We start from the raw sequence: 25,710 nt of genomic DNA, 5'->3' as shown, positions 1-25,710 counted from the left end.
TGAACTGGACAGTTGACTTCTCTGGCAATTATACCTGAATATACTTAAATGAAGAATGCATTGCTCACAGCTTCGAAAGAAACTGAATCAATAGCCTGTCTATATTAAAAGGAGTGAATTCATTCACATCATCTGGCAGTCTTTCAAACAAATCATGATCTTACTCTTTTGGGGTATTTTTTTTGACAAAACGAAAAAATTCTAAGCACTACTCTAGTGACTATGCACAGTTGAGATTCCCATCTTATGCCACATTTCAGAACTTCGTGACAGTCAAACATTAAACTTATCAAGGTTGCTCAAAAACATACACTACATTTATTATAGAGCTGACGCTACATGAATGAACTTGCTTCCAAGAGGCAACTTTCCCTTGCAGCACTTTGTAATCTCTTAAGAGCTGCACCTACCGTCTGATCTCCCCATCCGTGAACCCTTCCACCGTGTCCCGCGGCACCGTCCTTGGGCGACCCCTCGGTCTCTTCGACTTGCGGTTGTCAACGTCGCTGTCGTCCGACTCGCTGCTGGCACTCGACACCATGTCCCTCTTCCGCTTTCTGGTGCGGGAAGCCTCCGAGTCACTGTCCTGGTACGTCATCTGTACAGAGGAGCAATTCAAAAGCACTTTTTTCAATAGACATAGGAAGAGCCCGAGTCACAGTTTACGACTTTATAACAGCATGTGGATGAGATGTTACCATCAAAAAACAATGAGCCTTATATATAATATAACTTTCCTATGTGAAACCACTACATGATTGAACTCATTTTGTTATCTTATTCCCATTGATAAACGGACCTTCTGCACATGCCCTACTTGGTGATTCAAACTCAGGTTAGTGGGCTTATTTTCCTGTTAGTTTCTTCATCCTCAGATAACTGGGCACGGAACTGTAGGCATTTCGTTAATAATGTCAGGCATGAGACAGAGAAAAGTTGGAAAAAGAGGAGAGAGTTTGCGAGGGAGCGTAGCGAGCGAGCGGGGGGAGGGTGTGGGAGGGGGTTGTCCCCCCTCCCACGGTGAGGACTTTTTGAAATTCAAGGTATGAAAAAACTCAGTTTAATGCATTTTACAACTGAAATTTACTATTGTTATAAGGTACATTTTACAGAGAAACATTGTGATAATTGAACTCATGAATGACACTTGCAAAATCTAAAGGAAGGAAAAGTATGCTTAACTATTATACCTAGGACCTACTCAAATGTGAGGCCATAATAAATCACAGTAATGTATACCCAGGTGACGTCTTGCTGGATTCAGTTCATACGGGTACAAAAAAATAAATAAAATAAAATAATTCACAGCTTAGCATTGCCATTGTTGGCTGTCTTTACCTTAGTCCATTAACAGTTTACAGTGCACAGACCAGACAAAGTACTAGTACTGCTGATCTTGCTCCATGTAGTCTAGTAGAGAATCAGTATGTAAGACAGCTGAAAATAAATCATACATGCAGCTCAGCATTGTTGACCGTCTCTACGTCCGTGCAACAGCTAACTTTGACCGAAAGATCGGTCAGTATCTGTACGTCGGGGAATGTTCCACGGAGACTGCGTCTGGCTTCACGGATCCCCTCCGTAGGACAGCGTTAATGGCAAAATATAAAAGAGTCCTCCGGACAGACGGATCTTTCTACAGCTAACTTAGACTGCCTATAAAACCTTACACTAGTTACAGGAGGTACAAAAATTTGTAGACCCGGTTAAGTCCATAAACAGCTAATGTAGACCAAGCAAATGAAGTATTGTCGGATGAAGTCCAGAATGTAAAGCGAATCCTTGCGGCGGATGATGTATCACAAGTTCCAGGTCCCGAGGAAGTCAATTGAATCGCTGGCCTAACGTGGTTAGAAGACGAAACTGGTTCTGGGAGATCAACTTCATATTCCAACCACTGCCACTTGAACTTACTGTATTGGAGACATCTGTGCCAATATCCGCTACACGAGGGTCATCCTTATCGAAGGTCTTCATTTTCTCGTTGAAGAAAGAAATATTCTCACCGGTCCACAAAATCACGATGACAAATGTAGGTCACGCCAACGTAATCAGCGGGATACAAAAGCAGCGTATCGCATAGACAGAAAGATCCGTCTGTCCGGAGGACTCTTTTATATTTTGCCATAAGTTACTGAGTATAATGCTGTTCTCCGTATACGGAGGAGATCCGTGAAGCTAGCCAGACGCAGTCTCCGCGGAACATTCCCCGCGACGGACAGATACAGACCGATCTTTCGGTCAACGCATCGCGCTGAATGCTGAGGCAGCATGCATGCCGAAGCTCCTTGATAATAATGATACACGTAATACGCAGTTACAGCCTCACACACGTGTGCATCATATCACACCACACTGCAAGCTACAGTATAGTATAGCTACAAGTTGATCGACACGCACGTTTCACATCCATTTCACGCATGAAACATGCAACATCGCACAGCTGCCCGCTGACAAATGCACTCATCACCATTCACACACGGCGAGATATGGTGGCTGCAAAAAAAAAAAGAAAGAAAAAGAGGAAAATCACGGAAATTTTCCCGACTGTGTATTTTCTCCCCAGAATTTCAAAATCCGCGGAAATCCGCGGAGAAATCTCATGCCTGTAATGTATTTGAGACATTCATGCATAATTTAGAATAAGTTGGTCACGAAAGGTATCAGGAACAATTATCTTCTGATCATACAGTATGTGTAGTGGAAATACATTCAAGTGCCCAACTCATCACGAGATATCAAATACTGGTAGCTGGAAAGAGGAGGAAAACATACTCGGTTGACTTGTTTCCGTATCCGTGGAGGCAGGTAGAGCCCCATTTGTTCCTTCTGCTTCTCCTCCTCCTCCATCTGCCTCCGCTCAGATGCGGGGATGATGTCCTCCCAGTCCTTGCCAGGGTCCTTCTCGAAGTCGGGCTCCTCCGACGCCGCAAAGTTGGCCACCTACCATGGAAAAGATGATGAGATCGGGTTAAAGGTCGTACATGTATATCCCTATTGCAAATGTTGCCAAATTCACATGGTTGAAGAATAATGTCTCTCAACATCACATAAGAAATCACCTACCCCACGTCACTCAAGAATTTATACTGAGAGCAACAATTGGAATTTTTTCAGGGTTCAAATAATTTCACTGGAAATCTGTAATATTGTTTCCCCCTCCATCATAATGAAGTTGCTAGCTTTATCATTCTGAGGAAAACTTTTACTACAAAGATCTGAGTGCAAAAGTCTTGCTCCATCAATCTGTATCATATTCAGACATAGTCTGTGTGTGGAGGGGTGTGACAGGTGGTAACGGTCGTAGGGCAGGCACTCCAAACTAAGGGTGCGTTCGAGCGCTCTAAAGCGAACCAAAGTGAGCCAAACCACAGCGTACCGAACTGTACTGTGCCAGATCATGGAGTGTTAGTGTGCTCTGAACAGAAGGCGTATCTGATGAGTTATTTTTAGAGGGGGCATGCATTTTGTAGCAAGAGGGTGATTCACCTGGTGAGCTTGAACTACTCAAGATGTTCTGAACAAAGAGAATGAACTCTTTACATTATGACCTATGTGCATGATACATGCATTCTTCACACATGAACTTTTGGTATGCTTTTGGCACCCTTTTGGAGCACATCGTGAAGTGATCCACTTGTGGCTTGGTTCAGCTCGATACTGTACACTTTAGGAGCATTAGAGTGCTCCTCAGGTGCGATTTCGGTACTGTTCAGTTCGCTTAAGGAGAGCACTCAAATGCACCCCAAGAGACTCTGATCCACCAGACCGCTTACCTTGAACTGTGAAAGCAGCTCCTCCCCTGCTCCTCCTGGTTCTTCCTGTTCTCTTGTCTCCGCCCTTTCCAGGATGGCATCAATATCCATCTCCTGCTCAGAAAAGAGAAAAATATGAGCATATTACAATTTACATAACGACTTTGCTTCAAGAGAAATGTTAATCATTCATTCTTGCATGAACTGGTATCCTGAATACCTGTTTTGTTCAAGTTCCAGAAGCTGCTTCAAATCGCTTAAGAATAACCCTGAGGTATGAATGGAGAAAACCATGAAACCAACTCTCGAGATTTTGTATGTCATCTGCTTTATTTGTCTACAAAGAAACATACACACCATTCCACTACTTAGTGGACAGGTACATGCAAACCGCCCTGTCACGAGGACAAGAACATACAAATAAATGAATGAATAAATAAAAAGAAATGTAAACATAATCTCATGAATATCATATAGTTAACTACATCTGTGGATCTGCCAAGTTTCAGCACCGTTGCCTTAACTCGTTGAAGACGAGTCCTGAGAATACTCGGGCAGGTGTCTATGGGAAATGTGTGCTATAGCAAAATCAATCCATCCTCAGTTGGTCTATGAAAAGTTGTCTTCGAAGTAAACATAATGGGCACACACTGTGGACCATTATGATTCTGCTTGAATGCAAGACGTGGCAAGCACATATGACTTCTTACCGGAAGCTCAGACTCCTCCCCGTCTGCCTCCTTGAAGAGTTCTTCGGCCCGGAACTTGAGGATGGCCGTCAGCTCCTCCTTGGAGAATGGAGCATCTCTGTGGGAGGAGAGAGAGTAAAATAAATTCAGCAATTGGGGGGGGGTACTGGTCACCATGATGTCAACATGATGTATCTTATCATGTGACATGTAAATGCTGACATGTGTAACGTAATAGCTTCTAGGACAGGAAAGCGACTATGACCATAATTAGCACTCTTTAGCAATTCAGATAATATTCCATGTGCCCTGGATGTACATTTATATCTACACACATGGCCATGATTTGTGCCTATTTCCACTCATATTCGATTTCGTTTCCACATTATTTGACTTATATAGTATACAAATATATCATGTAAATCATCATACAGAATAGTAAAATAACAATGTGTTATGTACATTATATCCCAACACAACCTGTTAAAAGGTGTTATGCTTGAGCAAAGCTCAGTCACGCAGATGGGTGCCAGTTACGACATAACCAGATAAGAGACGTTGGAATGTAAAAAAAATTAGAATGGGTGTAAGCACTACTGAGGATGTACCTGGCTGGAGTTGATGACTTGGAGAGGACAGTTCTACCCGTTGTGTCCATCCTCTGAATGACAAGGTGGTCCAGGACCATTTTCCTCTTAGCTCTCTCGATGATCTCCTCCTCTACGGTATCCTTGGTAACCAGGCGGTAGATGTTGACCTGCAGGATGAGAGAGCATAACCTCTTGCCATTTGACTTATGGACAACGGTTTCTACAAACAAATACCTTGATTGCATACACTTTAAATAATGCATTTCATAGAACAATCCTATGTGGTCTCATTTTACATAACATTCATCATTACCATCATTGCATTGATCTCATTACTAACATCACTCCCACTATCTCAGCAGTAGTGAGGTAGCTCAGTTGGTAGCTTGTCTTGCCTTGCAATCAAATGGCTCAGGTTCAAGATCAAGTGAGTCTTAACTATACAATATTGTGAATGATAATGACGATGGTCTTCAGGTATGGCACAATATGCCTGGTTTACACCGTTTGCTAAACGTTGCAAGTCATCTGATACAGACCACAAGTTGTCGGCATTATTGGCCCCTTTTCCTGCGTGTACAGGTACTTGGGGCCGACCCCTCCACCAAATTTGTGCCCTGCTCTTTGTGAAGAAGTGAAATGGGATATTTTACATGCATGGGTTGCGATTGTATGAAATATATGACCTCCAGTTTTTGTCCTGTCAGAGGGAGAGTGTTATGCCTCTTACCACAGGGAATAGCATGATCATTGTGAATATGAGAACAAAAAAGGGCTAACATTATCTTCCTCATTCATATCATGACACGCAAACAGTCGTTGTTTCTACTCGTACAAGATGTGCTGCATACCTGCTTCCTCTGACCGATTCTGTGAGCCCTGGCCATGGCCTGGATGTCATTCTGTGGGTTCCAGTCCGAGTCAAAGATGATGACCGTGTCAGCGGAGGCCAGGTTCAGGCCCAGACCCCCAGCTCGTGTTGACAGCAAGAAGCAAAAGTCCTAGCAAGAGGATAGGTCAAAATACATTTACACTTTACAGGCACGCATGTCCAACTTTAAATTTTGGGGTTGGGTACAAGTCACTTCCAGTAGCTGGAGAGAGAACAAACAGTTCACCCACACATGTGCGGAGGTTGAGCGTGAATGCAGTGCACAGTAGCAATGTATGAATCTTAGTAATAATACAGATGACACCACCACTACAGCATACTTGGGACTGTCGGCATTCAGAATCCTTCATGTGTGTATCGCGCCCTTCAGAAATTTGTCAATAACATTTTTTTGGAGCTATCAGAAATGTGGAATACATCTGAAGGTTTCGTGGAATTTGGAAGCCACTTCTGAAAGAAACATAGCTAATTTTGCCTCAAAAGTATGCACATTAACTTCAAGACTACTCATTGGTTTGCTTTCACTCTAGTCACCCATTCGGTTACCCCATGTCACAAAAATGCTAAAATGTCTGACCATGAGAATATACAGACGACACAAAATGGCATGTGGAAATGCTAAAACTCAAAACAGGATGTCATGCAGTGCTATCTATTCAACACATTGTAAAATGGCTAGAATGGATTGTTAATCATTGTGTGCTTTCAGTGGATATCAGCACAGAAAGCCCCATAGCGTTTTACACTGTGCAAAGTATCTAGCATAGAAAGGATTAAAGAGGTTACCTGTGAGCCTTCCGCATTGAAGTGGTCCAGAGCCTGCTTCCTGATCTCGCCTCGAATGGAGCCATCCAACCTCTGGTGGGAAAGAAACCTTGGGTTCAGACGAACACACTCTAATATTCGCAAAAGATATATCTCATGATTCCACGATAACTTTCGGAAATAATTTCTACAGAAGGCAGTGCATGTGTCATTTTATGGTGGGTCATTGAAAGACAAGTTTGGATTCTGTAATCATGTTTCCAGACAAAGTTTGGTAACAGCACATGAACGTTCACACAGCCAAACACAAAAAGTAATCCCGTAAAAGCTGACATTTTTCATGAAGTTCGCAAATCACTGTCGGGCCACAAATTCAACAATATGCAAAAAAATATTGCCACTTGATCTTGATCGCATTAAAGGACAAGTTCACCTTCATAGACATGTGGGTTGAGTAAATGTAGCAATATTAGTAGAACACATCAGTGAGAGTTTGGGGAAAATCAGACAATCCATTCAAAAGTTATGAATTTTTGAAGTTTCTGCTCAGTCAAGGCTGGATAAGAAGACTACTGTAGCTTGAGATGTCACATGTGTACAACGACATAAAGAAAGAATAAAGAAAATTCAACATATTTCCATTTTTCTCACATTACATTAGAACACTCGACTTCTCTCTTTCAGAAGGCAGGGGGAATAATATTACCCTTGATATGTGTCAGTAACAAGTCAAAGAAATGTGCACTTTATTCAAAAAGTAAAGTTTTGTGAAATTCTCTTTGTATTTTCCTTATATTGTTGTATGCATGTGACATCACACACTGTAGCAGTCTTCTCATCCAGCAGTGACTACGCAGATACTTTAAAAATTCATAACTTTTGAACGGATTGTCCGAGTTCCCCCAAACTTTCACTGATGTGTTCTACTAATATTGTTGCCTTCACTCAATCCACATGTATATGAAGGTGGACTTGTCCTTTAAGTGGTGGAGTGAACGGGCAGGCATTGGTGCACCATCGTAAAAATGTCTGTTACCACCTCATTCCTGAAAATAATCCGTTCGTGAAAATAACAGTTTTTACAGTAATCATGTCACTATAGGGGTAGCTACAGATCAGCATCACCATCTCGTACTTCAACTGCATCTCCTCAGCAGGGGAAATGAGGAATCTTTCTCCTCACTCAAACAGGTTCCAAGGATATATCAATCAATCAAATTCAAAGAGCCTACATATCTGTGGAGGCACACAGGCTCTCCATGAAGAAGTGACAGGCTAAAAACTGTGAATACATCTGATACCTGAATCTGAGTGACTGCATATCTGTGAAAGTAGATATTCCTTTTTTTCTCTCAGTTACCCCTTGAACAAGTCAACCACAACCACTGGTCTCTGATCATACTGTATACGCCATATATTAAGTGAGTCTAAATTTTCGTGAATCGTGACTTCCCAACAATTTCGCGAATGGTTAAATTCACGATCATGGAGTACTGTACTGAACAGAGAAATGTACAATGTATGAGGTGAAATTTTCGCGTACAGATATTTTCGCGAATTGCTACTTTGAGGACATTTTCGCGTGTTGTTAATTTCGCGGTTGCGAGGGTCTAACTGAACTTAGTTATTCGTGCGTTGTTATTTTCGCGACTCAAAGGCAATTCGTGAAATTCGCGAAAAGAAAACCACCGCGAAAATTTCAGCTCGTACAGTATGTGTGCGTCACATTCATATTGGGATTAGAGTCATTATTTTCGCGTGTCTTTGATTTCGTGAATAGCACCTGACTCGCGAAATTCGCGAAAATAAAAACCTTGCGAAATATTCGGCGTATACAGTACTTGACTAAGGGTGGATTGTGCCAATAAGGGACTATTGACAATATTACTCACAAAACAAGCCATTACCAACAGCTGAGGCTCACCTGGTACTGGAAGTGCTTGTACTGGAGGTAGTCGGACAGGATGTCCAGCATTCGCACCATCTGGGAGAAGATGAGCACACGATGACCACGCTCCTGGAGCCGGGTCAGCAGTTTGTCGAGAAGCATCAGCTTCCCACTCCCCCGGATGATGTACTGTGGCAAGGAGCAAACACATTGATATGCTTACATTTTATGCAGGATGCTCTCTATGATGATGCAGGCTGAAGAGGAGCAAGAGGTCACTTTTCCACATGGACTGTGTGTCTTCTCACTGTGATACAACTATGTTAAACAGACCTCGCCCCCCCTCCTTCCCCCCTCCCTCCCTCCCCCCAAAAAGAAAGATGATTTCAAGTGTACGGTACAGATGTATAACCATGAGTATACAGTGGCCGAGAACATAGCCCTGAGAGATGTTATAAACATCAACAACCTGTGCAACACACAGATTTTTGAAGGACAAAAATACTATCGCTTTAGAGTATCAATTACGCTGCATCAGAACATTCTCACATCAGGAGTCAGGATTACGTCCCTGAGAATGACTTGATCATCAACTGCAACCGATTACAGACTGACCGACATGGGGGTGTCGCTTTAGCCATCTACAGAACCCTGTAACCAATAGAACGTGTATGACGTCTAGACAAGCATAACTGCACATATCACAACATCAGGCATCAATCATGACTCAAAATAAAGGCTACCATCAAGCCCTTGCTTGGGCTTGGGCTTGCACATTGGGACAAACGTTCCAGAAAATTGCTTCCATCGAAGAAGCTGGTTACTAACATATGGGGAGAGGTGGGTAAGGGGGTCACACAGACTTCATGTCATTCAGGCCAGGGGAGCAATTGGTATGTTCTTTTCTGCATTTCCTCTTTTCCCATTGTTGTTAACACTCAGAAATACAACCAGAGTTTTTATATCTAAATGAACAGAGCGGAGTCCGAGTCAATCTAACAGACGGAGAAAAGAGAGTAAACCTGGTAGGGCTGTTTCACCGTGACTCCTACAAGCTATTTTGTGAACATGATGGTAGAAAGACTAAATGCACGAAAGAAGCAAGCCGAAGATATTCCATCAGCTGAAGCTGGTTGAGGAATTTTAAGAATTTCAGCGCTGCCAAAGGGGGAATACCGGCTGCTGCATCTCACCTTGATGTCTGGATCCATCTCGTCCTCTGGGGGTCTGATCAGCAAGGCATGGTTGCAGCATTTCTTCAGCTCCATCATAATGTTGATGAACGTACTCGTGTTGCCCTTCAGGCCCTTGCTCAGTGCCTTGAAGTTCCTTGTCAAGATGAACCTAGCAGGGAGAAAAAAAAGAGAAAGGTCACATTCAATCACAGAGATTACCAACGTTTGTATGCACATATGACTGAAGTAAATGCTTTATATTACATTTCACATCAGTATTTCTATCTCCCAGTTTTAGCCCTTCAAAGAGCCAAACACAGTAACCTTGGCTCAGATTTGGACTTAATTTTTTTCGACTAAATGAAATTAAGCACTTTCATATAACCAAGTTGGCCTTATCAGTCGATGAATCTACACCAAATATATTTCGAAAATTCCCTTACTCTGAAAAAAAAAAAATTTCTCATAATCTCATATTTGCAAAAGAGAAAGGAAGAAAAAAAAACACTTCTAGGGCAATCAAGATAGCAAACTCATTTCAATGTTCAATTTACTAATAAATTCAATGTTGTCCAGCTCTTTCTGTATAACTGTCTTTGTCAAACAATCGACGAGCTGTTGTGGCTAAGAGGCATAAATCATGGACTCTAAATTTATAGCACCCTAGTTTCATTTCCTGGCAGTAGTGGTTTTGGCCACAGTAGCCACATTACAAAGGCTGCATTTATCTAAAAATTTTCTGAGGCAGAATCACGATCCTAAACGCATTTGAGGCATTTTAAGGGGTTAGATAAACACACCCATGTTTTCAAACGCATTTACAAACAGCGATTTGAAATGGCATTCAAAGGGCGTTTTGAAATGCGTTTGAGACCACGATCGCCTTTCTGCAAGAAGATAAACGCAATGCCGTGTTGAAACATGTTTATATCTCAATGTCAACTCCCAGCTGTTTTCAGGCGTGTTTTCGACCCATTATTCGTGTGTGAATATGAGGCATGTTTGATGGTACGCAGTTGAACTCTACTTCCCGGGTCGAATGGCGCAAAGCAGCTGCGCAGTGACAACACTTATATTGCTATTGTATGATGGTTAGAAAAACATTGCACCCTGAGAATCGCGTTTCAAACCACGTTCGCAAACACCATTCCAAATCTGGTTTCAAACCATGTTCGCAAACACCATTCCAAACGCATTTTGAAACATAATTTCCTCTCTCAAGTTAGATGAATGCAGCCAATCCCTGGAAGTCAATACTCACTTGTAGTACTGTTTCTGTAAGGAACTCATCTCCACCCTCAGAATCCTCTCCACTTTGGCCGGGAGCGACTTCTCCACATCCTTCTTGACCCGCCGCAGCAGGAACGGCTCCAGCTCCTGGTGGAGGCTGGCGTAGCCGTTCTTGTCCGCCTGCGAGAACTCCTCCTCAAAGTTCTCCCACGTTGGAAAGCTGGTGGGAGTCAGACAGTGAGAAATGGAAGACACGGGTGACAAAACACGGCTATAAGAAACGCTCATGTTCTTGGCCCTTCATTCACATTTTGATGAATTCACTGAACTTGACCACTGACCGTGGATTGATCTTCTGAACCTCTTTGTGCAAGGGAAACGCTTTCCGATGTAATTCGATGCATTACACAAAACCACAATATCATCGACTTATTGCAACTGATTGACATATTGGCCTGCATTGACATAAATAAGCACTGAATTGATCAGTGTTATAGTAGTAGCCATGACAAATGAAATCATGGGCATACATACTCGAGCAGGATGAAAGCCTAGGTCACAATCTCACCTGTCTGGCATGATGAAGTGGAGGAGAGACCAGAGCTCCTTGAGGGAATTCTGAAGGGGCGTACCCGTGATGAGCAGCCGGTGGTTGGTCTCGAACTCTTTCAGGGTTTTGTAGAGCAGGGAGTCGTCGTTTTTCAGCCTGTGGGCCTCATCCACGACCAGCACCGCCCACGGCACGGCACCCAGGAATGACTGCAAATAGGTCAGAAAAAAAATGGTTAAGAAATGGTCAGCCTCACTGATTCAAGTAAATGTCACCCAAATGAGGGTCAAAAGTGAAGATTTCACCTACAGTGGGGTCAGTTTACTTATTTATTTCAAACACAGCACACACACACACACATAAACACACACAAACAAACTCATAAACAAACATAGGTCCACATATTCATTTCAACATGATCCTAAGAGCAGGTGCTTGTTTACATGCAACAATTTCTGACACAATAACTCACATCTTTGCAGTCAACACATGGTAATACATTTACATCAATATGCATAATGCCACATAATCCTTACATTAGACATATGTTACAAGTACAGACAAGAATCAAACATGCATACTTTGTCTTTGAGAAGAATTTCGTATGTTGTGAGGATTGCGTTGAGCTTCAGCCTGTTCTTGTTTCCATGCACACACCACTCGTGCTCTCGGATCTGTGTGGGTGTGTGGGGGGGGGGATGAGAGAGAGACAGAGAGAGCAGGAAAATGAAAGTAAAGTGAAAATACAGATATTAATTCATGCCATGTGTATTTCACAACTAGTTCTTTGACTTAGAGATTCAACATTCACTTTGTCATAAAATGTCAGAACAAAAAGTTAATGTTTAGCCACTCAACAAGAAGTGCCCTGATACAATGTGACAGCTATTGCATCATTTCCTGAACTGAAACAAGAAAAATTGTGCAAGATGCTTGTAAAAGACTAACAGTTCAATAGGAGAAAAGCTTACGGTAATGCCAGTCCATTCCTTATGAGTTGCTTTCATGGGATCCATCAGCTACATGTATTGTATAATTTCTAGAACTTTTGCCAAAATGCAACTGTGTAAAACACATACCATTTTGTCATAACAAAAGTTAAATGGTATGCCAGTCACATAAAAGTTGTATTCATGGGATAAGTCCGCCGTTTCTCTTTTCTCGCACCATAGCAACAAGGTAATTGTGAGAGAGAATTGTTTGAGATTAAAGGGATCGTAAAGTTTTGGTTCCGACCCAATGTCAGGTTTATACAATTTTTTGGTGAGATAATGAAAAACCTCTCATGAAATATGAAAGAGATTGTAATTTCAAGAAGGATTTAACATTTATTTGATGAAAATTGGTCTTAAAAATGACTGAGATATCCAAAAAAGCAATCCTAATAAAATTGACAGGCTATGGCTTTCACAAGGATCTCTTTGTTCTACCTTGTTTTTTTTTTTTTTTTGTTTCAAAACCAATTTTCATCAAATTCTCTTTTGATTCCCCTTAGAACTGTATGATCTTTGACATTTCACAGAAGCATTTCATGGTTTCTAAGTATCTCGCAAAACGTTACAAGCTGAATCCTCACCTCAACTAGTACTGTACAGTTCCTTTAACCATCTTAACCAAAGTGCTGCCTGGTACAACTTTGCAGCAACTGCATCTACCAATCATCCAAACACTGAAAAGAGAGGAGTTTCAAACGAAATACGGCCATGGCTTGCTACGTGACTTACAATGTTCCGACTGTTGATGTCTCCGATGTAGACCACCACATTCATGTTGTTGTCCCAGGCGGCGAACTCCCGCTGCCACGACGTCATGGTGGAGAGCGGGACGACGATGAGGAAGGGGCCGTAGAGCTGGTGGGCGTTGAAGAGGTACGACAAGAAGGAGATGACTTGGATTGTCTTCCCTAATCCCATCTCATCCGCCAGGATGACGCTGTTCCTCCTGCAAATCAAGTCATCCATGGGTCATTACAGCCAGCCATTTTGATTTACAAAGTCATTGACAACATGAGTACATCATGCCCATATCTAACATAGATATTTCCTTCCTCTTCATGTCACGTAGTGTCGTTTCAGGAAAAAAGATATGGAAAAAGGTAATCATTTCCATAGAATATGTAAAAGAAATAGAATTTCGAGAGTTGTAAGGAAGTAATACAGAATATGCATCTATCCAATCTTTCAACCAACGCAAAAAAAAATACTCCTTGCAAATTCGTCAAATTCTTACAGGGTTTTCTCACCCAGCTCTTTTGAAAATCAAACTGGCCGACAATTGTTTAAAAAGAAATAAGCCCACATATTGAATAGCAGACAGAATTATAAATGGTTAATCTTTAAAATACATTTCTGCTTGCAACAAAAACGACTGCATCAATTCTTTAACATATTACACATCCCTCATGGTTGCATCAGGACATTCTCACATCAGAAATCAGAATTACGTCCCTTGAGAATGATTTAATCATCACATGCAACTTTCCTATGATGGCACACCCTGGCATTCTCAGAGAACGTTTTTTTCCGGAATCTTAATTTTGGGTGACTTTCCTTTATGAAGCATGACAATACTCCTGTACAACAGTCTGTACAGAATATGGTAAATTCCAAAAACACAAGCAACAAAAACATCCAGTGAGATACTCAGTAGGGCACCATGTAAATGCAGAGTCATTTTCTCAGAAGATAAACAACACAAGGGGAAGAACTTACTTGCACCAAGAATGCGCCAGCCAGTTGAGACCGTCCAGCTGGTAGTCCCTCAGTTCCAGCTCGTCAGTGCCGATGTAATGCGGCTGCTTTTTGAGTGCCATGAACCTAGGTCGGATTTTCAGCACCTGTTGCCGTTGGTAATTTGACGGCATTGCAAACACAAACATTTTCATATAAAGTTTGGGATGGAGTAAAGGAGTTGTGGAGTACACTTGACATGCACTTAATTTTGTAATTCACAAAGCCATTCCATTAGCATTCAGCTAGTCTTCTTGCCCATCCCCCAAGCTTGACCAGTCATATTGGTTAGTTCAACAGACAACCAAGTCAGATAAGCAGCTATATCAAAATGGTCAGATGATGTGCAGATAGGCAAACAAAGCACCAGGATGTAAACTGGAAATTTACCCCCAACATATACGTACAACTAGTGAATGCAGAAATACTATCAGTGAAGTTAAAACGGAAATTGGAAAGTTTCTTCAGAAGTTCTGAGAATTGAAAATTTAATCCAGTGTGCAGTTATTGCTGGATAAGAAGGCAACAACAACTCAGGATACAACAGCACAGTAAGAAGAAAATATAAAGTATAAAACTAATATTATTTCCCTTGCTTTCTGAGGGAGACAAGTCAAGTGCTCTGTTATTATGGTAAAAAACTGGTTATAAATTCAATTCTCTTTATATTTCTGTATATCATTCTATTACCGTGACATCAAAAACTGCTGTAGTTTTTTAATCCAGGGATGGATTCAACCAAATTTTAACAAATCATAACTTTCGAAGAGATTGTCTGATATTCCTCACTCTTCATTGATATGTTCGACTGATACTTCTGACTCCTTCTACATCTGCATTGAGAAAGCTCCCCTCACCAACCGGTGAGAGGTGAGAAGGCCCCGACAACACACCTTGGCACTCCTGGCCGGTATCTTCTGAGACCTGGTTCGCACGAGGTACTCGTCGATGCAGTGCTGGAAGTTCCTGGAAATCAGCTCGCCGTCTTCCCAGGTGCAGTCGGCGTAGGGCAGCCCTTGCCACTTGACGAAGTAATCGGGGAAGCCGTTCTCCTGATCATCCGGCTGCTTCTGGTCCGAGTGAGCTGGTCAGAGAGAGGGAGAGGGGTAGGATGTGCACATCATGCAACTGACCATACATGTATATTCATAGGACTTCTATTCTGATGGCCTTAGGCAGGTAAAAGTACAGTAGAAGCAAGTGACTGGCAGATAACTACTGACTGAATTGTACCTGTAGATGAATCTGCATCATTTCAAAATTCATGCATTCAGTTCTCTGTTCATCCTTGTACCACGGTCTAATAACACTATGCATGGACTGTAGGTTTTAGGAAAAAAGATGTGGAAACTACAAGAATATCACCTGTATCACATGCTAAACTAGAGAAGCACTCTGAGAGTGCAGACCTCCGCCAAGCAACTCATTTCCACGACTAATCTTGCTCTTCCATAGAGATCAGCGAATTCTATCTATACTATGCATGCTGAAAATCGCCCCATTTCCCAAGATAGAAACCTTTTGTTACGTCATCAATGTCAGCTGCACGGCATGCCTCACCCTGGACAAGAAACTAGAGCATTGCGCTCTAGTGTGGGTATGAAAACCTTAAAAATACGCAGCTTGAACTCCCAAGTTCATTGACCCTACCTGCCAAAATATTGAAAATCCTTCATAAGATCCACCAAAATTCCCGCATCATTTCCAAAATTTAATCATCTGTTACTTGTGTCATTATCAACCTTCCCTGTAAGTTTCATCCTAATCCATTAACAACTTTTGGAGTTACTTTGCACACGGACAAACAAACAAACGCACGCCTATGAAAACATACACTGTAACCTCCTCCCTTGGCGGAGGTAAAAATAGAAATTCAGTTGATGTAAAGTATTCACACAGAATAAGTATCTGACCGATCTTTCAACCAATGCAAATTATGAAAAAAAAGAAGAAGAAATGTACTCCTTGCAGAATCATCAATTTTTTAAAGGGTTTTCTCATGTGGTTCTTTTGAAAATTAACTTGGACAACAATTTGGTGCATCAATTTTTCCACAAATCACAAATCCCTCACAGCTGCATCAGTACATTCTCACATCAGAAATCAGAATTACGTCCCTTGAGAATGATTTAATCATCACATGCAACTCTCCCTGGAAGCACAGTCATACATACTGAGACGATGTTTTTCTTGAATCACATTTTCGGCTGACTTTGTCTTGTGAAACACGCCATCAGTAACGTAACTACTACTGACTGGAATTGAAACTATGAATCTGCATCATTTCTAAATTTATGGAATATTAGTTCTCTTCTAGTAACACTATTTCTTTTTTTTAATGTAGGATTTCAACTTCTACTGGACCCAGGATCAACATGAAAACTAGATATATCGTTACGGCGACTGATATGCCTCCGCCATAATGCATGGTTCTCCTAAGAGGTCTATAGTACAATGTCTTGACAATGTGTGATGACAGTTTCAAACAATTGGCAAAATATTAAACTGACAGGTTTGACACAAATGTGCTGAATGTTCACTTTCCTAGAACTAGGTTCAATTGGATGAATGATTAAAATGTCAGAGTGCAGGTATTTGGGGAACTGATGATTTTTACTTGACTTTTGACCCTTTTATAAGTTTATGCATTGAGTAATTTTTCAAGGTATTGAGAAAAAGTATAATTTCAGTATCAAATGGGAAAATAGCATTATCTAAACCTGGCCTTTGACCTTTGACCTCACAGTTCCAAAGAGAATCACTGTTAGGTTGAACATGCATAAATATGTAAGTCTCATGATGATACCTTGAATTACTTTTGAGATATGGAGGAAAAAGTGCAATTCAGCACTTTCACTTGACCTTTGACCTTTGACCTTTTGGCAAGAAACTTCCCACAGAATATATATTGGGTAATACATGTATACATCAAGTTAAAAAAAAAAAAACCTTCATTCATTGCATAAATATAAGGAAAGTAGTGATATTTTGAGGGGTTGACCTTGACCTTTGACCTCCCTGACCTATGACCCATGACCCCCAACTTCCCTAGATAATCACTGCCCATCGGTACAAGCATATATACTAAGTTCCATGAAGATACCTTGCACCATTTGCGAGATATGGAGAAAAACATGAAATTTCAATTTTTTTCCACAAAATAACCTGTGACCTTTGACCTTTGACCCTGTGACCCTAAAATCCACACAAAGTATTATCCCCCAAGGATATACCCTCATACCAAGTTTGATGTAAAACCACCACACGGTTCTTGAGATATTGACAAAAACAAAACGGGACGGACGGACGTACGGACGTACGGACGGACGGACGGACGGACGGACGGACGGACGGACGGACGGACGGACGGACGGACGGACGGACGGACGGACGGACGGAAGACCCGAAAACATAATGCCTCCGGCCACTTCGTTGCGGAGGCATAAAAATCAAGACCATCCGATGAAACAGTTATCATAGCTCACAGCATTCATCAAATTTTGTGAACTACAGTAAAATTTCAGGCTTTGACCATGACCTCCAACCTCTGCTGCATCTTCATCAATATCACACGGATAACTTGCTCTGTAGCTGTTTTTAACTGTAATATCATAACTGTATTGTGTGTGGTAATCTATAAACAAAGACTCTGAAAGTATAACCAATAATCTCAGATAAAAAATTTGACCATAAATCAGGATATATACAATGGTTTGGATGACCGCCGATGAAATGGTTCTCCTTGCTGCACACGTTAGGAGAGGTCTAGGGGTGCGTTCGAGCGCTCACCTAAAGCGAACTGTACCGTACCGTACCCATGCCAGAGGAGCGCTCGAACGCTCCTAAAGTGTACCGTACTGTACTGTACCGAGCCAAAAGTGGACCACTTCCCGATGTGCTCCAAAAGCGTACCAAAGCATACCAAAAGTTCATTGTACAGCATGCGTGTATCATGTGCATACGTCACGATGCAGAGACATCATTCTCTTTGTTCGGGACAGCTGTAAGTTGTTCAAGCGACAGGTGAACGACATTCTTGCTGCAAACAAGCGTGACCTTTTCTAAAAATAACTCGTAAGGTACGCTTTCTCCACAGAGCGCTCGAACGCTCTAAAACTGGCACAGCTCGGTACAGTACGCTTTGGTTCAGTTCGCTTTGGTTCACTTTAGAGCGCTCGAACGCACCCTAAGACATAATGCACAGGCTCACCTATAACTCTCTCCACTCTCTGGCACTGCTCAAATAGCTGCATGGTCATCTCATACTGGCATTCGTAGTACTCAATATCTTCTGGAGATGCAATCCTTTTCCTAGATGTCGCAAAAGGAAAACACAGAACTGGCCAACGTGAGCACAACATACCCTCGGTGCGCTGCTGCAGAAATGTCACTTGGGTGTAGTGGGTAAAGGGGGTGGAACTCCTCACTTTAACTTCATTCAGTTGCAAGGAATATCACAAAGTGAATACATACAGTGGACTCCCGTTATGACAAAGTCCTCGGGACCGGCAATTTTCTTTCGTTGTATCGAAATTTTGTTATAACCGAACAAACAAACAATAAAAATACATAAAGTGGATCATGTTTCAGCCTGAATATTTACTTTGTTGTAACTTGAATTTTGTTACAACCATGTTCGTTATTACAGGAGTGCACTGTACTAGTATTTCTATTAGACGATTAAAATGGATTGAATTGAGTCAGCGCAGAAACTCACTTGGGGGCAACATTTGATTCATGATGCACATGAAGAAGAGGCTGCCAAAACTGATTAAAATATTTCACATAAATTCAATTACCAATGTTCCGAACAAAGTTAAACATGCCATCTTTGTAAACCTAATCATGGTGTGAAAATTAATGGCACACACTAGGATTACAGAGTGTCAGTACATGTACATGCTGGTACTGACATACGAGCTGCAGGAGCATGTAATAATACACGAAAGGCATAAAGCGAAATGCCTGGAACCACGCCATCTCACCACTGCTCAATCTCGTCCTCCCTCTGGATGAAGTTCTCCAGCTTCTTCATCCCCCGGACCTTCTGCTGCCTCAGGCCCGCCTCCGATTCCCATGTGTTGTGGATGTGCGCCCACGACTTCCACTTGATCAGGTAGTGCTTCTCTGTCTCCTCAGTCTCGGGGTCCACGTCGGCGTTGGGGTCCCCGTCCTGCTCGATGGCGTACACGGTCGTGAAGCCTCCCGTCTCTGGCGGCACGAGTGAGAGAGAGGTACAAGGTGTAGAGATGAGTTTACAGAGGGGATCCAAAACAAGGGGTGGGGTGGAGAGGGTGAAATTTGCAACTGCAGCTGTTATACAGAATATAAGTATCCTGTTACAGCTCTTTACTATCATCAACCATTCAAACACTTGCACTCAATTGTAACTTTCAACTCTTACATATCCACTTCCACTGCTGTGCACACGTTAATGTTGTTAACTTCAATACGTGCGCACATTCAGGATGCTACTGTTGCATCACATTTTAAATTGACGGTTTACAACCACTGAATGTACCCCCACTTTCTCATGCCCTGTGTGTAGTTACAGCTGACAGGCTCAAGATAAGTTTTTGACATGCTACAATGCCACTCTCCTGAGTGCCGTAAAAAAAAAAAAAAAAACATGTTTATCAAAACTTGTTTTTCAGGACCTCACTCACACCGAAGAATACATAGTGTACCTTGACACTACCCACCACTGTGCAACACCAACCCCAATACATATACACTCAAGGACTATTCTCATGAGCTTGCTACGTATACATGCACGCAAACTTACTGCCGACTCGGCCCAGCTTCTGGCAGAGGACCTTCTCGATCATCTCGCTGTTGTCGTCCACCATTTCCTGACCGGGGCCCGCCTCGATGATTTCGTCAGAGTCCGTGGCCTGGTCGCTGTCTTCTTTGTAGCTGTGATGGCAAGCATTTGGATATGATAGGAATTCTTTAAAACTATACATAAAACATGTAAGGATGCCAAGACCTATTTCCTCATCGAACATTAGCAAACCCTATTTCTAATTACATGGAAGAATCACACTCTGAGAGACACAGTTCTGGTAATATACAAGTAGTTTCAAACCCATCACAGGATTCTTTATCCTGGACCATTTTCATGTGAGCATCTCCAAATCATATAACATTAATTGTGATACAAAGACCAAAGTGAAAACATTTAGCTTGACCTCATCTCTTGAGTAAGTTTACATCTGTAAAAATGCAACAAATTCATTGGGTGTGCACATTGAAGGAGAGATTATCAAACTGCACCCATGCAAATAGACAGGTATGAAGCTCAGAGTTGGAAATGCTGACCCAACCTTTGAACGACTTCCTTATTTCAAGTTAAGCATTACAGCCTGAAGCATCAAGCTCAGCCCACCTGATGCCAGCCGTCGCTTTACGAGTTGACGCCGATCTCTTAATGTCATCACTATCAGTCTCATCCTCACTAGAGAGACTCCTTTGCTTGCGTTTCCCGCTGCCACTTCGGCCACCCTTCTTGCTCATGGAATTTTGCTTGGCTGTCGGTGGACCCACACACAAGAGGAATACATTTTGAAATATCACATTGTGGCAACATCATCTCTATCTCTGCTTGATTAGGTTTATATTGCCCCTGGCTCTTTTCAGCAATAAGCAATTAATAGAATTTATAACATGGTCATAAGGATCCTACTCGAATGATGTGCTGTGAGCGGTCACATGACCAGTCTATTATTCTGTGTGAAGGCACAAATTTATTTTTCATTGGACATAAGCACATTGATGACTGGTATCGACAACTGCTCTTCTGCGCTAAGCTGCATTGCATATTGCAATGTCTATGCATGTGATTTAGTTAGCTTGGACACTGTGCCGTCCTGGGAATCTTGCAAAAATGGATGCAGCGGAATTTAAATCCCCGACACCATTTCATAGCAAATACAGCACATTACTCAGATAGGTGTTTGTAAAAGTATCCACCCTCTGTAACTTCTCAACTCTCTGACTGTTCCAAAGTTACTATTGGATAGAAAATTCTTAGTAATGCAATGTGTAATGTGCATTATTTGAAAATTATTGCCTTGACGAAAAAGCATGTATAGCAGTGTGAAGATTAAAAAGGAGGTAAGACTTTGTTCATTGATTCAGTATTGTGAGTCAGACAGCTAGTTCATAGATTCCGAGAGTTAATTACATGTGAACACAGCCAAACTAAAATCAATGTACATGCATACATTGTACCTCAGGTGGATAGAACTTCTTCAGTATTTGTCTCATTTTGTATACAAGTCATCAATGCTCTTGTGACTTTGGTGCCCAGTGCCTAAGAAATATCAATCTTTCCCTGGAAATGTACTCATCTCCGACAAACAATGTTCACTAATTATGCAAGAGAACAACTATAAAATTTCCACAACAATGCTCAGCCCGATGAGACTCAATTCATACTGAATTCAATATTCACCTGTTTTCTTGGCAGGCTTCTTTTTTCTTGCGACCTTCTTGGTGGTGGGCTCAAAATCGGACTCTTCACTGTCGTTCTCCTCGGACGTTTCACTCAGCCTGCTTGCTCTGGATGTGGTACTGGTTTCAAGAGAAAGGGACAATGGCAAAGTATAGATGTTGCTTTGGTTAACACAGTCAGTAGGATATTAAAGGGATGATACAGTTTCGGTTGAGATGGGCTTGAGGCTTCAAACGTTTCTTGATGATTTTGTTGTTGTTGAGATAATGAGAAACCTCTTACGAAATATGAAAGAGCATCTAATTCTAAGAGGAATTCAAATTTTATTTGGTGAAAATTGGTTTTGAAATGGCAGAGATATCCAAAACAAAGCAATCCTAATAAAAGGTAGGACCCATCTTTTAGTAAGACCGCTTTGTTTTACTTCGTTTTAGAATATCTCAGCCACTTCAAAACCGATTTTCATCAAATTATGTTTGAATTCCTCTTACAATTGTATCCTTTTCAACATTTCATGAAATTGTTGCTAAGTATCTCGCAAGAAGTTAAAGGCTAAATTCTCACCTCAAATGCAGTACTCTATCAATCCCTTAAAAATACAAATACCCCCCCCCCCCGACAGAGAAAAATAAACACTCTTATCACTTTGAAAAAACAACAACAACAACTACCACAACTCATAGACATAGGAAAAAACACACAAAACAATACAATTTCAGTTTCATAGCCCCAGGATGGCATCATACCCTGTTAACGTAATAGTGGTAGGGAAATGGTTATAACAATTTGAATGCAGCAAACAACCAACTGGAATGCCAGTGCCTTCTTATTCACTCTCTAATATTTTGCTATACATATAGCTATTCATTCAATTAGAAATCAAGTTGTTTGACTTTGACCACTAACAATTGAAATCTGATCCTCTTCATACAATGAAATTGTTTCCCCAATATTTTTATCCATGGCACCTAATTACATTATCACTGGAATTTCCTAGCTGCTGTGCTGAAGTGAAAGTGACATTTCAAGCCAAAATTTTAAAGTGCATTCACCTCGATCTTTTTTACCTTTCACCCGCATTACTTCATACAAACACACAATTATTCCTCTAACAACATATCATTACCACTAGACACTCTTAGTAAAAGTACAATGACCCCTGAACATCGACCATTGCAAGACTTTGCAAGAAATTCTGATCTGTGCATTGACATCACATGTGGCATACATGAGTCACGTTTAATTTAAATATAATGTTCCTGGCATGCCAGAACGTTTGTATTCTAATATAAGGTTAACAAGATTTGGGATATACAGACAGACAGACAAAAAGTATCCCAAATTCATACTACATTTCATAGGTTGAGAATGATAAGGGCGTTAAGTTGCCTCGAACATTATGGCTTTAGTGGCAACTGAACACCCTTATCATTCTCTGCCGATGATTTGCAGGTTACAAATGTGTAGTGTTTACACCTCTGGTATCCATGGGGGGAGGGGGAGGGGGGGCAAAGGTCAAACATAAGACCTCACTGTACCTCTTTCTTGGTCTGCCCTTGCCTCTGCTGGATGTACTTGCACTCCTCCTTCTCTTGATAGGTGTTTCATCTTCCTCCTCCTCCGGTTGCTGCCAAACAATCAAAATCACTTTCACTCGCAACTATTTTTTCCCCCCCTTGTTCAAGTCTTCACTATGGCGTGATGTGTCTAGACCATTACTTGGCAAACCACAAACCAGAATAGTAGGTCCTTCATCAACTTTTGAAAAGGACTTCCTCAAATATTCAAGCATGTGCTCATGTCATGCAATGAACACTGACTGGACAAGTGCATGATGAAAACTATGCTCGGTGGTTTTGCAACACTAAAGTCTCAAATTACACTTTTTCTAGAAGCCCTGATTATAGAAAAGCATGCCAAATGGCTATCTAGAGATTCTTGAACAAATGCTTCAATCTAAACAGAAATATGCAAGTGATCTTGAATCGCAGTGGATATGAAACAACCTCACTTCATATGATTTCACAGTCTTTTCAGTGTCCTTTTCCCCAGAAAAGAAGAAGTATGGCAGAAGGACTGTTGGTGACTAATTCTGCTGTGCTGAAAGTTATACCTGCCATAACTCACTTTTTTATCATTTAAGAGGATAAATGCAGAGAGTGACTGGAACACCAAGACACATCTCACTCACTATCATATGTGACCGTGCATCACAAAACGAACAAAAAGTCGCACCCCTTGATTTTACGCGAGGACTCAAAAAAGGTGATATGGTTCAACCAAGTCAGTATTGGGTTTTTTATATTTTCTGAAAGAGCTACCCTTCTTCTACAAATGTGTACATTACTCTTAAGTTTGGGATCATAGAAAGAATGGGAAAGTACATTTTCAGCAATTCTCCATATTGCATATAATAGTAAAATATCGTCCCAGAATGCATTGCGCAATCAACATCCTGGCTTTTATGCAGTCAGCTTAACTTCCGGTTATCGCCAACGTGTTACGTACGCAATGCACTGCACCGCAATGCACTGCACGCCAACGCACAGTTTCACTGGCATCGGTAGCATCTGCTCAACATCGGTCACGCAAATTTTACCTTTTCAGCGAGTGTCTTTCTAAAAGCTATTAATCATGGATGATCGCGAAAGATTCAAGAACTATTGCTCCCTACACCTGCCCCGCTGCCCCCGGCGAACTAGAGGCCCATTGCACTGCTGCTAGTGCTGAGTACACAGTTACAGTGTACAACTGCTGCACTGAATGCGCCGTGTTCATCTATTCTTCAGATCATTTATGAGGCCGACATTACTGAAACTATACCCCTTCACAGAATTCAGAGATGTTGAAATCCCTAATATGAATGTTTTCACTTCATATTTTACTATTTTGACTTAGATAAAATACAGTAGTTGAAAATTGACCCATGTGTACGATCTTTTCATCGCACACGACGATCTCTATTACAGTCCCACATATACAGATTTGTGTAAGTTCTCCACACAAGAAGCCTATGGCAAAATTGTACACGATGAATAAGTGTGTGGGACGCTAGCCGCGCCACTGCACGCAGCGTGCATGCATGCATAATAGCGTGCGGAGCGATAGCTGCAACTGGAAGTGGGGTTGACTGCAAATCGCTCCAAAATACGCCGACTAAATTAGTTGGTTCTTTTATAGCTATATGCGATATGGAGAATTTTCTACAACCATTTTTTTTTTTGTAGAGTAGTGAGATCAGGTGTGTCTTAGAGGTCCCTTTCCATTTTTTGATAACACTTTGCACATTCTTCACTTTCATGTCGATTAACTTTTGAAGAGATAACGCTACTACTTTGAAAGTTGGCATTAATCATGGACAGAACGTGTTAACAGAGCATATTTAATTTCAGCCTAATCTGATAATCTCTCCATTGTTGTTGCTCCGGTGGTTTACGTCCTGTTTTTTGTCCCATTCATCGCACAGCTAGCGCGGTTTGGTAAGGATTAAGCGTTTGAATAGATGCTGTACTTCAAAGCCTCTTTTCTCTGTTCACACTTTTCCAGAGTGTGTGCTCTCTTTCCAATATTAAGATAGGTTAGGAGAGTCCTTTTCAAGTGAGCTATACATCATTTTAAAGCTTAGAGTCTGCTCTTTCAGGATCTGACTTAACTAAAAATCCATGTCTGGCGCCTTTTTGTTGGTTTTGTGATGCAGGGTCACATATTGCAGCTAGAAGCCCAGAACCACCCACACTATGCATTACAATCCACGTAAATTGTGCTTGGATACATTACTTGTATGCAAAAATGATGATATCGGGACTCTCCGACAATTTCGTGAGTGGTTAAATTCGCGATACAGTACAGAATTAAAAAATGCATGCGTACACGTCACATTCATGTCAGAATCAGAGTGAATATTTTTCGTGTGATTTTAAACTCGCGAACTCACCCAATTCACGAAATGCGAGAAAATAAAAACCTTGCAAAATATTCGGTGTATACAACA

General features: G+C 41.5%; 1 protein-coding gene across 1 annotated transcript in view; it reads right to left on the bottom strand.

The window, feature by feature from the left end:
- Positions 1-25,710, bottom strand: part of LOC139738145 (chromodomain-helicase-DNA-binding protein 1-like) — a 58,445-nt gene that overhangs the window by 23,634 nt on the left and 9,101 nt on the right. Inside the window, exons 5-25 of the mRNA XM_071648807.1 lie at positions 23,258-23,346; positions 21,720-21,838; positions 20,652-20,793; positions 20,049-20,179; positions 19,249-19,474; positions 18,474-18,574; positions 15,157-15,347; positions 14,246-14,370; positions 13,259-13,475; positions 12,116-12,208; positions 11,553-11,743; positions 11,016-11,204; positions 9,773-9,923; positions 8,616-8,768; positions 6,713-6,784; positions 5,886-6,035; positions 5,053-5,201; positions 4,466-4,562; positions 3,777-3,869; positions 2,776-2,943; positions 411-598 (exon numbers count right to left, since the gene is read on the bottom strand). Of these exons, the coding sequence (XP_071504908.1) occupies positions 411-598; positions 2,776-2,943; positions 3,777-3,869; positions 4,466-4,562; positions 5,053-5,201; positions 5,886-6,035; positions 6,713-6,784; positions 8,616-8,768; positions 9,773-9,923; positions 11,016-11,204; positions 11,553-11,743; positions 12,116-12,208; positions 13,259-13,475; positions 14,246-14,370; positions 15,157-15,347; positions 18,474-18,574; positions 19,249-19,474; positions 20,049-20,179; positions 20,652-20,793; positions 21,720-21,838; positions 23,258-23,346 (3,035 nt within the window). The remainder of the gene's footprint in view (positions 1-410; positions 599-2,775; positions 2,944-3,776; positions 3,870-4,465; positions 4,563-5,052; positions 5,202-5,885; positions 6,036-6,712; positions 6,785-8,615; positions 8,769-9,772; positions 9,924-11,015; positions 11,205-11,552; positions 11,744-12,115; positions 12,209-13,258; positions 13,476-14,245; positions 14,371-15,156; positions 15,348-18,473; positions 18,575-19,248; positions 19,475-20,048; positions 20,180-20,651; positions 20,794-21,719; positions 21,839-23,257; positions 23,347-25,710) is intronic.

This window comes from Diadema antillarum, unplaced genomic scaffold (assembly GCF_040938485.1).
Source record: "Diadema antillarum isolate AM-2024a unplaced genomic scaffold, OU_Dant_1.0 seq00000725_RagTag, whole genome shotgun sequence".
Lineage (NCBI taxonomy): Eukaryota > Metazoa > Echinodermata > Echinoidea > Diadematoida > Diadematidae > Diadema > Diadema antillarum.
Note: the sequence above shows the minus strand (reverse complement) of the source record. Positions and strands in the feature narration are given on the sequence as shown.